Source organism: Parasteatoda tepidariorum, chromosome 7, assembly GCF_043381705.1.
Source record: "Parasteatoda tepidariorum isolate YZ-2023 chromosome 7, CAS_Ptep_4.0, whole genome shotgun sequence".
Classification (NCBI taxonomy): domain Eukaryota; kingdom Metazoa; phylum Arthropoda; class Arachnida; order Araneae; family Theridiidae; genus Parasteatoda; species Parasteatoda tepidariorum.
In genome coordinates, this window is record NC_092210.1 from 44,589,718 (window position 1) to 44,602,989 (window position 13,272).

Genomic DNA, 13,272 nt, shown 5'->3' on the forward strand with positions numbered 1-13,272 from the left:
TTATGGCTGTAAAATTGCTTTTGGAGTAAAATAATTGAAAAATGAATAAAATAAGCTGAAATGGTTTTCGAAAAGAAAAAAAAACTGTTAAATTCGTTGAGAGTGATTATTGGAAAAACATTATTCCTTTTTTCTAAATTTAATTTAGTTTAAATTGAAAAGTTCGATGAGAAATATTGCAGTTTTCTTGCAGATGCATATTCTTTCCATTATTTGCTAAGTACATTACTGTAACTTTTTTTAAGAATGTTCTGATATTTCTTACGAAGGCTTTTGTTTTATTTAAGTAATTTTCAAAGAATAATAGTAAAATTACATAAATTATGGCTTATTGTTTTAGAAATAGATGTAATTATAGGTTTCAAAAATCATAACTGGCGAAAATCATAAAAAAAAAAAAAATCAGAACTCCTGACCTTTCCCTGGAAACCTAAGGTTCCGTAAAACATCTTTTGCGAACAGCAACTTGGTGGCATCAAAAAAATGGTTTTTGACGATTTTTCCATTCCTTGATCGATTTTGATAATGGTTGAACAGATTTTGATAAAGTATTTGTTTATTTTTTCTCCCTTTAATATTAGTTTTAATCTCTTATGAGCATAACATGCAGATTTTATTAATGATAATTAAATATCAATGGCTGTTGTTATAGAGTAATCTTTACATCAAGTTTCCTTTCGTGTTAAATTTGCAAATAAAAATGTATCCATTTGAGAATTTCTAATATTTTAAGTTAACGTCACATGGTTGTTACAAGAGAGACTTTCAAACAAATTAAAAAAAAAAATTAGTAAGGTAGTATTTTTTCACACAAGAAAAGCATCGCATTTTCGAAAGGATATTAATTGGGAAGTACTACATGATTTAAATCGCAATTAATAGTTCAAGTAACTTTTTCACTAGCTTTTGTATAACATTCAGTAGAGTGGTTTTCCACCTCTGTACTGAAATAAGCGTATAAAAATTTGCTTACTTCAGTTTTGGTTTCATAAACAAGAACCTTTTTTAGTGTCTAAACACAAAATGACAGTAGAATAATAAGATAACAAACAGGTGCAAATTGGTTTAACCTGTAGCTAATAACTGTAGCTAGTTCAAACTTGTACCCCTTCATAGGGAAACAAGCTTGAACAAGATAACAAAAGAGAGGAGATAATAAACAGATGAGGAAATCTATTCTAATTTCATTTCTACACCTTGCACCCTGAGGTTATCAACCAACTTTCTGACACCTTTTTCTTATCTTCTTCTCTTTATTTGATTATCTTGTTCAAGCTTGTGCCTCTTTTCTTATTGGTTAAACCATTTTCTTTGTTACAATTTGTTTGTCCTCTGTTTTCTTCTGTCATTCTGTATTTCCACCTTAAGAAAGGTTGTTATTGAGTTGTTTTTATGACTGAAAGCATAGTATATATGTTTTGTGCCTTTACTTGAGTTTTATTTTACATTTTTTAGCTTTATTCATTTGTGGCACTATACTATATTTATTGCAGTGCATTCTATCTTTTTTATGCAAACTCATTTATGAGTCAAAAAGAGTTTTCGAATTTTATTAAATAAATTCTGGAGAAAAGGTGAAGGAACAAAACAACAAGAAATTACACTGATTGGATATTTAATCAGAGTTTAATTTTAATACTTATGAAGATCTGCCTATTTCAATAAAATTGGTCGATCTAAACGAATTTCTTTTTACTAAGTAAATCAAGCAAATTATCAAAAGTACTTTTTATTTTAATTACATTTACTTTAATTTTTGAGTTGACATTAAGATTATTGCATGTTACACTGACTCTGGAGTTTCAAAGCTTAATTTTTATGAAAGTCAAATTCTAAACCGAGTTTCGGTTTTAATTCTGAAAAGTCGATATGAAATGATGCTCACTATATGCGGTAAGTTAACTACTAAAGAAAGTTGATCGCATTTTTTATTTATTATGCTGCGAATTTTTTAACATTTCAGAAATGAAGAACGATTTAACCTGTAAATGCTATAGTTTTGAGTGTTGGCTTTCGATTTTTGTTTCTGAAACCTAGTCAAATCTACTAAAAATTACCGTAATTTGTTTCTCAGTAAACGTGATTTTCTTCTGACATTTTAAGGAACTTAAAATGTAAACAGACATTTTGTTGACATTTTCTTGTCATTTTAAAAGAATTAAAATGTTGGTGTTATTCCAACCTCATTTCTACTCTCCGTTGGTCTCGAGAACTGCTTGTTATGATATTGCTTTTTTGTACGTAATATAGGCTAATTTGTGAACCTCTCTCAGCAAAATTATTTCTGTAGAAAATTTGAAAGTATGATTGCTTCCCATTTAAGCCTATAATTAACGGTAACTTTTTAAATATTCATTCTGGAAATTTTCTTTAAATTTTCTCTACAAATAAAATCTGTAGGTATTGAAAAAAATCTGCAGGCAATTAGAAGTTTTAAAACGCAACTTCAAAATTTCTTCAGCATATTTTAGTCAGAATTTTCAGATTACTTCTTGTGAGGAGTTAGGGAGGTATTCCATTGGTTTTAGTGTATTTGTGTTAAAATGTGGATAGTCGAATTTTTTCTTGCTTTTTGTTTTTGTTCCTCTCAGTCGAACCATAATTTTTTCTTATCCTTCTTACTGTTATTTTTCTCCCTTTGTAAAGTGGTCTTGTTGGATGGTTTGTCCATGCTATTAAGGTATGTAATGAAAGGAAATCAAGCTTACCTAAAATGGCTACGACCATGTTGTTCTGCAACACCTCCATGGACCCATTGCAGACGAAATGGATATTGGTGAGGGCATCTCCCATATGCACTAGATACTCTCCCGGAGCACAAAAGTTGCTTCTCACGTGACGGGAGAGCAACTTTAAGCAACCCTGAGGAGCATGATCAAAGACAGGTAGTGAAAGTATCTCCTTGTGCAAATGCATAGATGCGTCACCTCTAAGTTCGTCTGGGAACTCACGCAAAATCTGAAATAAAGTAATCAGGGAGTTATGGTTTTAAAAGAAGTCTTAAGAACAATTTATTGCAGCTTATATACAACGAGAAGTCTAGTTGCAAAACCTTCTTAACTGCTGTTTTTTTCAGGCAAAACTTGGGAAATAGGAGAAAAATGTGATAACCAAAAAAGTTAATAAAGCAGTTAACTAGGAAATCAACTAACTAGATAAGATAAACTAGGAAACTACAGCCTAAACTAGGCAAGAAAACCATTGCTAGCAAAGCATGTTAACTGGGATTTTCTTTTAAAAAACTGATATTGAAACAAAAATATTTTATACTGGTGCTAAGAAGAAAAAAACTAGATACAATTTTACAATTAACTTCCCTTATTTCCACTCTTCAAAATGCAGTTTTCATAAGTTTAGCAATTAGAAAACTCATATGTAGAAACAAAAACTTTATCATACAAGGTGTTTTATAAAAGTTTGATATAATTTTTAAAGGCGAATGTAACTTATCCAAACAAACAACTTTCATTAAGAGTATGTGGTTGAAAACTATGAGTAAAGGAAAAAAACTTGATCCACGTTAAGTCTACAATCTGTCGCGAGTTACCGAGAGAAGAATAGCAAAAATAATTATGTAAATGTGACATGGAAAAGAAGAAGAACGCATATGCATATCTTGTTTTGCTTCGATTAATGATCCTTACCTCGTTGGGGTCTATGCCGTGGTTCAGGGACCATATAGTTTGAAAGTAATCTGTCATTCTCTGTTTGAGCTCTTTCGGGATCTGATGAAGTCTGAAAAAATCCTTCAGATCTCGAAGCTTCGTGTGATATTGGGATCGACGTGCGTACATCCTCTGGATGATTGCCGTTACGTTTCCGAACACCACAGCGTGCATCAGTGCTAAAAAACAAAATGAAACAAGTCAAGATAGTATTATTGCACTTGATTGTCCTTCTAATGTGATTATAGAAAGAAAAAAAAAACGTGTTCAAACACGTGAACATAGATTGCGCGAAAAAAGGGGAAGAACATGAATAACTTTTGATACATCAACTTATTACCAAAATTTCTTTGTTATTCTTCTATATTCTTCGTTATAATTTGACGTGCTTACGTTCTTACACTAACTTATAACAAGTGTGGTAGTGCTGGCAAATTTTTTCTGGAATTACAGGTGACTGAACCACAAGGAGGAGAAGGGCTAAAATTATCTTAAGTTATCAAGGACTTATTCACTTAAGTTCCTTAATTTTTATTTTCTAATAGTCTCTGTAGTTTTTCTCTTCAATGACCGACTTTGAAATATTTACATTTTAATTAAGAAATTCATTTCTCTTTTTCGCTCCTAAAAATCAATTTATGTTGCATAAACTTTTTTACATATTTTTGTTAGAAAACGTGCTTACTTACCCCCTATCAACATAGTTAAAATGGAGAAAACTTTCTCTGCATTGGTATTAGCTGCTACGTTACCGAATCCAACACTAGTTAAGCTGGTAGTCGTAAAATACAAAGCTGTTATATAAGCGGTTGTGATATCTGTTTCGTTTACACTTGCGAAGCCCAGTTTTATTGACAATTGATTCAACCAACCTAAAAAATACATAAAGATTCAATCAGGATTGATCCATTAATTAACAATGATTAAATTATTAATTTATGCATACAGAATGTCCCAAAACGACTGCCTTTAATATATTTTCTTATAAACCTTGTAAAAAAAAACAATGTCAAAGTATTATAGCTGCTATAATTTTGCACGTTAACAAAGTGAGGAAAAATAAAACAGGATAACTTTTTTATGTTCTGACCAATTAAAATTGAGCTCGAGAAAAGCAAATGAGTAAACTTAAACAAATGAGATAGGAAAGCATTCTCCTTTTGGCAGAAAACGTGTTAAAGAATTGTTCTATGATCCCTTGGTGTGATGCCAAAATGTTTCATCACATATTGAATCTTGTTTCTAACATGATGCTACTCTTAAGAACTTAAACGTAAGAGGTTTTCACAGTTTTCCTCTCCATTTAACACAAATGCAGGTTAGTTCCATCAAAAAGCTCTCCACGAAGGCTAGTTTGTCCCAATGTTTGATCCGGGAGTTTCCTTGTCTTCTGTATTGGCTTCAAAACTGCAAGGCTACAGAGTTGAAGATTGATAGTCGTAAAATCCGCATTGGGTCGGCTGTTTAACACCGGTTATCAAATAAAATATATTCTTATTTTAAATTGAAAATTATGTCAACGGTAATTTTCGATTAATCAGTTGTTAAGTAAAGTAACACTATAGAGTATATTACATGAATGCATTTGTTTACAGTTTCTCAAATTTCTGGTATAATTTAGATTAAAAAAATACGAAGTATTTGCATAAAATCTTCAAAATTTTTTATAAGTAAGGTAAATTATTTCTAAATATTTGATTTTATGTTGAGAGACATGTGAGTTTATCAGGATTGACTTTTTGAATATTTATCCCGTATAATACTTTCCAAAATAATTGCAACACAGTTCAAAATCAAATTAGGCAAAGTTGCTGAAGGAGGCAATAAAAAGTAAACATTGAATTAAAAGCTGTTCTTAACTACAGAATTGCAGTTAAGAAAGTAGCAATAAAAATTAAATTGATATGTAGAATATAAAATGAAACAGGAAACTCGTGCTAATATTTTGACATGAAAATCGGTAGTTTTAACATGCAGGATTAAAGAACAGTAAACAATTTTCTCGTAAGCAATTTTTAAAGAAATTTACTTGCTTAATATATTAATTAAAATGGAAAAAAATTATAAAAATTTTTTTTCTAACAAAAATCACTAATTTTAGTAGCAATCATGACAAATCTAAGTCTTATGACCTGAAAAATTAAATCTTTTGTAGGGATTCATTAAAAGTGGTGCTAAAAACATTGAGAATAAAAATGTCAAACAAAGGAAATCAAGCATATTCGGGTAAAAAAAAGACAGTTACGTTTTATTATCTTGAACAAATAAATTTAATACACTGCTAGCTCTCTTAAATAAATATTTTCCAATATCTAAATATTTGTAGACATAAAGAATATTGAAAGACAAGAGATATTTATTTTAAAAAATGGTTATCGTGTTTCATATAAACTAATTCATTTTTATAAGTTTTCTTTAAAAAAGAAATAAAAGTCAACAAATTTATTCGAAAAGCAACTACCGTCTTAAGAGAGAGCTGGAAGTTTAAACAATTCGACAGAATAATTAAAAGTATATAAATTTTAGTTAAAGTAATAATTTTTTTTCATGCATTAAATGTTTAATTCAAATGGATTTTTTTAGTTGCGATTTCTATTTTTAATAATATACTTTTTTTTAAATTTAAGAAATAAGAATATTTTTAAACATTTGTTAAGTTTTGAACGAAGCACAAATTTTGATTTTCTCAGCGTTTTCATTTATAGTTAATCATTAAAATATTTTTTTTTGAAATAGTTATTTCTTAAAGAATGTATAATTCTTCTGGTCATTCTTTCAACATCTTAATTTATATTGTTTTTTCTTTGGCAACATATTGTTTTTCTTTTTACCATTGATAATATTACAAATAAGTTTTGATTCACTTCTTGCAGTTAGGATCCTGAGACATTGATGCCCCATTAGTTCTTTTTGATTGACTAATTATCCATGAAAAAGACTACTGGTACATATACATACCAAGCCCTAAAGATAAGGCTGTTTTGTGTTTTTTTATAAACTTTCGAAATCAAGCATATTATTATTTAAAATGACGTAAAATAATATAAATAGTACTTATATTATCAAAGTCACTTTTTCTTAGCTCCTTTTCAGCTATTTTTCTCACGAAATGATGCATAAATCTTCACAAACATGTTATTTCTTAAAATCTAAGCTGTCATGACAGTTTTACAAGTACTGCTAGCCATTCAAATAGAAGGATGGAAATTCAAAAGACTGTAATGGGTAAATCTAATGTTAAAATGGGATCTATTTAGTCCAACAGTCTACTTGGGACATACATGTTCCTAGGGTTCGAAAGGGTTAAGAATACGAGTCTGAGTCTGGAGTAAGTGGATTAAAATGTTGGTCATTATCTTTGCCTTTCTCAAGCTAATTAACAAGTGTAAAATTGTTTATTATTTTAATCATAAAGAAAACTAATTTGAATAACATAGACAAGGCAATGATGGAATAAACTAGAGTAAATTCCGCTAAATTGTATTAAGTTAATAAAAAAGCTTTTTTTGGGGTTTAAATTATGTTAAAATCCATCAGAATGCTTAAAATGAATTTAATTAAAAATTTATATCTTAAAGTTAATGAAATTATTATGGTAAGCTTTGAAAAACATGTAAGACTTGATTTGAATACTCGAATACAATTTTTTTTGTAACGCATTAGAACACACATATTTGCGTAGTTCTCTTCTTGAAATAAATAAACTTTATCGGAAAAAAATATATAATTTTAAACTTATAGTATAAAAATACTTGAATAAACTTTAATATAACATTGAACTACATATATTTTTTGCTGTTATTATGACTAATTTTCAAAAAATATTTTTAGTTTTAAATAATGAAAAAGGATTTTTCATTTTTGATAAAACTGATTTGTGGTTTGAATTGATGTATGTTATTTTTTGATTAGGCACCGTATTCCCAGGGCTAAAGAGAATAGAAGGGCTAGTTCACTCCGCTCTTAGAGCTGAAGCTACGATTTCCCTCCTCATGACGTTACTGTGTCCACAGATCTCGGAAGATCGCACGCAAAGATATTATGATAACTTTGCATCATTCTCTTTGCAAAAATAAGTTAGACCTTTTCAGGTTATTAGCTTTCAAACTTTACGTAATTAACACATTATTTCCATTCATAAACATAGTTTAAAAAAACTTTCTTGTCTATTATACTAAAAAAATTCCATTTTAAACTTATAAAAATATTTTACTAGTTGGCGAAAAGGACACTATAAATACTTTATTTTAAAAAGTTCAGTTTTAACTTTAATTATTAAGAAAAATGAAAGCATATATCGACACTTTTTTATCTACATATTCTTTTATAGCAATAAGTTGAGTTAAATTTAGAATCCCCGATTTTAAAATATGTCGTTAATAGCAATTTGTTCACACTTAATCATTAGGAAACATCAACCTTAAGCGCTAATTACTGAAACAAAATAATAATTTAGGTTCATAATGACATTAGAAATTTTACAACTGTTTATAGATATTTAAATTTAAGATGATATAATTTATAGATATTTAAATTCAAGAGAATATAATTTTTAAAAGAATCATAAATATTTAGAATAACTGCATTAAAAAAATAAGTTATGAAATTATGAGAATTTCAACTGTACACTATATATTTTATTTATATACTTTTTACTTATGTTTTAATTTTCTTTGACTTTATCCATTTTTTAATTTTTTTCACATGCCTTTCTTTTTGAAGTAACGAGGCGGTTTCTATTTAGATAACGAATTTTTATAAAAGTTCTTAACGATAGAAAAAACGTATTGCTGTTTTAGATAAACTGTGTCATTTCAGAATCCATTCTTTACATACTAGTTGTTCATTTACTTTAGGGAACACGCGGAAAACTATATTTTTTCCTTTTGTTTTTCTATAAGAATTTTTGCAAGTTGCAATCACGCAAACTGGCATTTCGTTAATAGTTTTAAAATTTTGTAAATTCACGGCAAAAACTGAGGAAAGTCATTGTAGAAAATTACAAATGTCTTAGAATATGTCACAAAAAGAAATGCTCCAATATTAGTTAGAGCTAGTAAGGCCGAAAGCTCTGTTCTTGAAGTAAAAGTGCGAGCTTTGCGCCAAAGTGACGTCACTAGAGAAAATCGGAGGATTGGCGCGGCGAGAGTTTCATCGAAGGAGTGAACCAGCCTTTCTATTCTCTTTAGCCCTGCCGTATTCCCCAGAAAAATTAGCAATCTTTCACCTTACAAACTCATCACGACACAAGCTTGCCCTAATTATTTATCGGATGGAACTTGCGCACTATTGATGCATAACTAAGAGTGTGAAATGGATTAAGAGTGCAAAATCTCTCCGCCACACTAATTATACTAGAATTATAAATTTTTCTCCGAGAGTTAGTGCTGTTAGAAGAAAGTGTGAATAGTGATACTTACCCACATCCCAAGTTGAGGGATTTGCGTCAATCTCAGCGAGTGCAATTACATACCAGATACATGCCATCCAGTGAGCGACCAGAGAAAAGAAAAGCATCAGCAATGTTAAAATAATACTGCTGTGTTGTGAATAGCGATCCACCTTCTGAACCAATCTTGCTAAGCGGAGGAGGCGAGTGAGTTTGAAGAGGTGCATCAGTGTGTTCTGAAAACAACAACAACAACAATTATACGTACAGTAGTGGTAATTTCACTGTCTGATGCTCTCCTATAACAACAAATCTAGTTAGCTGGAAAATGCGGTAGCGATTAAATCTCAATGTTTGAAGAAATCTTAATTATTTTCGTTTTTCTCTTTGTTTTTATTGTGCTATATCTATCTATATATATATACACACACCGAAGAGCCATTACATTATGACCACCCTGCTAATAACATGTAGGAGACCACCTTTAGCCCTCAAAACTGCTAGCCCCCGCCGTGGCATTGATTCCACAAGGTGCTGATAGGTAGGCTGAGGTATCTGATACCAACTGGTCCTGCAATTCCCTCACATTGCGAGGGGGTAGCGTGGCAGCACGAGTTTGGTTTTTCAAGTAGGACCATAAATGCTCTATTGGATTAAGGTAAGGTGAATTTGGGGGCCAGGACATGACTTGAAAGTCGCTGGAATGTTCCTCGAATCAATCCATGACAATTTGACCTTTATGACATGGTACATTATCCTGTTGGTAAACTCCATCCCCCGCGGGAAAAACTTTTGCCATGAATGGGTGAACCTGGTCTGCAACTATGTTCAAGTAGCTTACAGACGTCAGGGATTGTTCTATGAGGATTATGGGTCCTAATGTGCCCCATGAGAGTATTGTTCCTGGGCGACAAACCATGAAAACCTGGGCGAGCCCATTGCTATAGATGGAGGGTGGTCATAATGTAATGGCTCTTTGGTGTATATATATAGATTCATTTCTTTCTTTCAAAGAAGATTCTAACTTGCGCCAAATATATGCGTTAAGTTTAGTGGTGTTATAACAGTATTCCTAAAACTTTGCCATTCCGAAAATATTGTAACCAGCTGCTATCATTATATCGACTATGTGCTTGTGTATTTTTCCTTTCAAAAATAATTATCATCAAAAATATTAAAATAAATTTTTAAGTTCTATCAAAATTTGATTTTGCAACTTGAAGAATTGTTATTGTTGTAGTGGGAGCAGTAAAAAATTGTGTCTGAATTTTTTGGGAAAATCCAGTCTAGATATTTAAATCAAGAAAAACAAATTACTTGCGCAAACTAAAAAGTTGAAATTTTTGTGTTGTATGTATTGTACAGATCAGCATAGTTTAAATTTTCCAAGCATTGAAACTTACGAAACTTAAGTAAATAAAAAACACATTCGTCGAAACTTTTAAGTAAAAAATGAAAAATGCTTGTTGATTGCCATATAGCAAATTGTATTATAGGTTTATCGACATTTTTTCTTTATTTATGAACTTATTTACAAATTAATTTTTCTAATTCCATTCCTTGATTAGCTGATTCAACGATTATCTGATTCCCTAAATAGTTGGTTTGCAGATTCTCCTAGACACAAATACGTCTACAAACTATTTTTCTATACACAAATCCACCCATTAAATGATTAAGTCATTATTTCTCCTCCATTTTTTCTGTAGTGGGGTCAATTGTAACATTTTTTACTTAACTATTTTTAACTAACAAAAAATCCAATATATTATTAGTATTAATTGACAGACGAGTAAAATAGACTATCCTCTACTAGAAAAAAAAATAAATACCTTATTTTAAATGTTATTATATTAGTTATTAACAATTTTTGACAGTCGTGCACTTGTTACAATTGTCCCCACTTACGAGGTCAATTGTAACTGTTCATAAATTCAACTAAAACATAGTTAATTATACATATTATCATAGTTGTGATATATTTTTTTATTGATCAAAATAGTAATGATATTTTAGGAGTAAAAATAATAATGAGCGGAGACCTAAAGGGTTAAACTTTTAACTTTAAGGAGTTAAAAATTTTAATTTATGCTGTGAAAGGTGACAAATGAAATAATGCACATGCAGCATAATATAAATGATATAGGAAACTATTGGTGGTTCTTAAAGAGTTAAGTAATGGCTTGTAAACATAAGATTATTTATTTTCAGCTGTTACAATCGTCCCTTTACTTATTGTTACAATCGTCCCCAAGACGCCATTTCAGCTTCATTTGTTAAAAGCAATGCTAGTTAATTAATGAAACTAATTTTTTTTTTTGGAAATGTTAATTAAGGTGTCCACTTACATAACTATTCGGTTAATAATTTTTATTTGTTTAAACAAAATTACTTTGTTACAATATAATATTCTAACACAAAAAAAGCACTTACGTTGCGTGAAAATATCTTTTGTGATAAAGTACATAAAAATGGTTGCCCGCAGGGGTGTGCATGTAGATTTATTAAATACACCTTGTGCGCCTCCTAGGAACCAAATCTAGAACCCGACACTCGAAATTTTTGCTCTGTTACAATCGTACCCTGTTACAATTGACCCCACTCTCCCCTACTTTTTATTTTATTTACTTACTTACTGAATGAAAACTATTGCTATGGCATTATGAATCTATAATAATGCGCTCTTATAATTAAAATAAATAATCTTATAATAATCTATAAAATAAGATAAGCATGCGTTAAATTAAATAATTTTATAAACCCTTGAAAATGCATAAACAATACAAAAGAAATGAACTGTCGTCATAGTAACAGTGACTGACTTTGGTTAAATGACGTTGACTTTAAATGACCTTGGTTAAAGTCAATATTTTTCATCCCATATAAGATAAGTTTTTAAATTAATGATATATAAATCGTGTAAAATCCAGTATAAAAACTCTGTAATACGTAATATTACAATAGTTTAGTTAGAATTAACAGTTGCCTTTTATAAATGTATCTGAAACAAGTTATCTGTTACTCTAACTTAAAGTTTCCATTGATAAGTTTTAATGGTTCTTGAAGTTCGATCGTGTTGCTGCATGAATTCAGTTTGAGATATTTTCTCGAGGGAGTAGGTCCATTAGTGAACTGGTCAAGCATTAATATTTTATGCCCTATGGATACAATGAAAAAATAGATATCGGTAACGTTATTTTGGAAAATTAGATCTCGGTATTGGCCTCCACTAATCTTTTTCTGTTATAAGAAAGACTGATTTATGATCTTGTGCACATGTTACATTCACTCACTTCCTCTTTCAGGATTTCAGGAGTTATTTTTCTTTCAGATGTCTTATTTATTAATTCCAATTGTTAAAGAAGTCTTAAATTTACAATAAAACTTTATGTATTGTATTAAACAACATTTTTTACCCTCCATATTTCACCCTCTTTTTTTGCGAATTATGTATTAATGAAGAAGTCTAAACAATTTGATTTTACTTCTAGTTTGTCGGATTAATAAGCACTAGGGTCAAATAATTTTTGCTCCAGCCTTATTATTGGTTTTGTCTTTGGGGAAAGTTATTGGAAAAAAGAGAATCATCGCCTTTGTTACGTTCCTATTGTTCTGGAGAGGTTCTCGTTGCTGATATTGTTAGTTACCAATTAGGAAACAATTAAAATGCGTCTTCGAAATCAATCCTTTCTGCATGAATTTTCCCTTATCACTAGTAAGTTCTGTTGTACTATAAAGCGAACATTTTAAAGCTAATTTAAGCATATAAATGTAAAGAATTACTTATTAATGAGAAAAAAAAATGCTTTGTGATAATGCATATTAACCCTCCACTATTTCTTTTGTTGAGATTATATATACAAAAAATTCGATTCAAAAATGTGTGCAAGTTTAAATTACATTAAATTGAATTTAATTGGAGCATTTTAATATGTATTCAGAAAAATTTTAAGTTTTGTGATAGAATTAATCAAATGATTCTATTAAGTGTTAAAATTTTGGTGTTGCATACCTTGAAAAAAAAATTAAGAAAGTGTCTTACATCATGTTAATCCTATCTACAAAATATTAAAGCACATCAACTGAAAATCGTGAATTGTTGAGATAAATACGTAAGAAATTTACGAATTAGACTTAATATTACTAGAAGTAAACAAGATGGACGATGTAAAAAAAGAAGGGTGTCCTAAAAATAATTTCAAGGGATTATCAATATTT

At 29.9% G+C, this 13,272-nt stretch overlaps 1 protein-coding gene across 2 annotated transcripts in view; it reads right to left on the reverse strand.

Moving 5' to 3' along the window:
• The window catches only part of LOC107452271 (Eag-like K[+] channel), a 249,174-nt gene that overhangs the window by 13,843 nt on the left and 222,059 nt on the right, over positions 1-13,272 (reverse strand). For both annotated transcript variants that reach the window (XM_016068630.3, XM_071183358.1), the window contains 4 exons: positions 9,086-9,290; positions 4,355-4,537; positions 3,645-3,844; positions 2,709-2,958 (listed from right to left, as the gene is read on the reverse strand). In XM_016068630.3, coding sequence (XP_015924116.1) covers positions 2,709-2,958; positions 3,645-3,844; positions 4,355-4,537; positions 9,086-9,290 — 838 coding nt within the window. The remainder of the gene's footprint in view (positions 1-2,708; positions 2,959-3,644; positions 3,845-4,354; positions 4,538-9,085; positions 9,291-13,272) is intronic.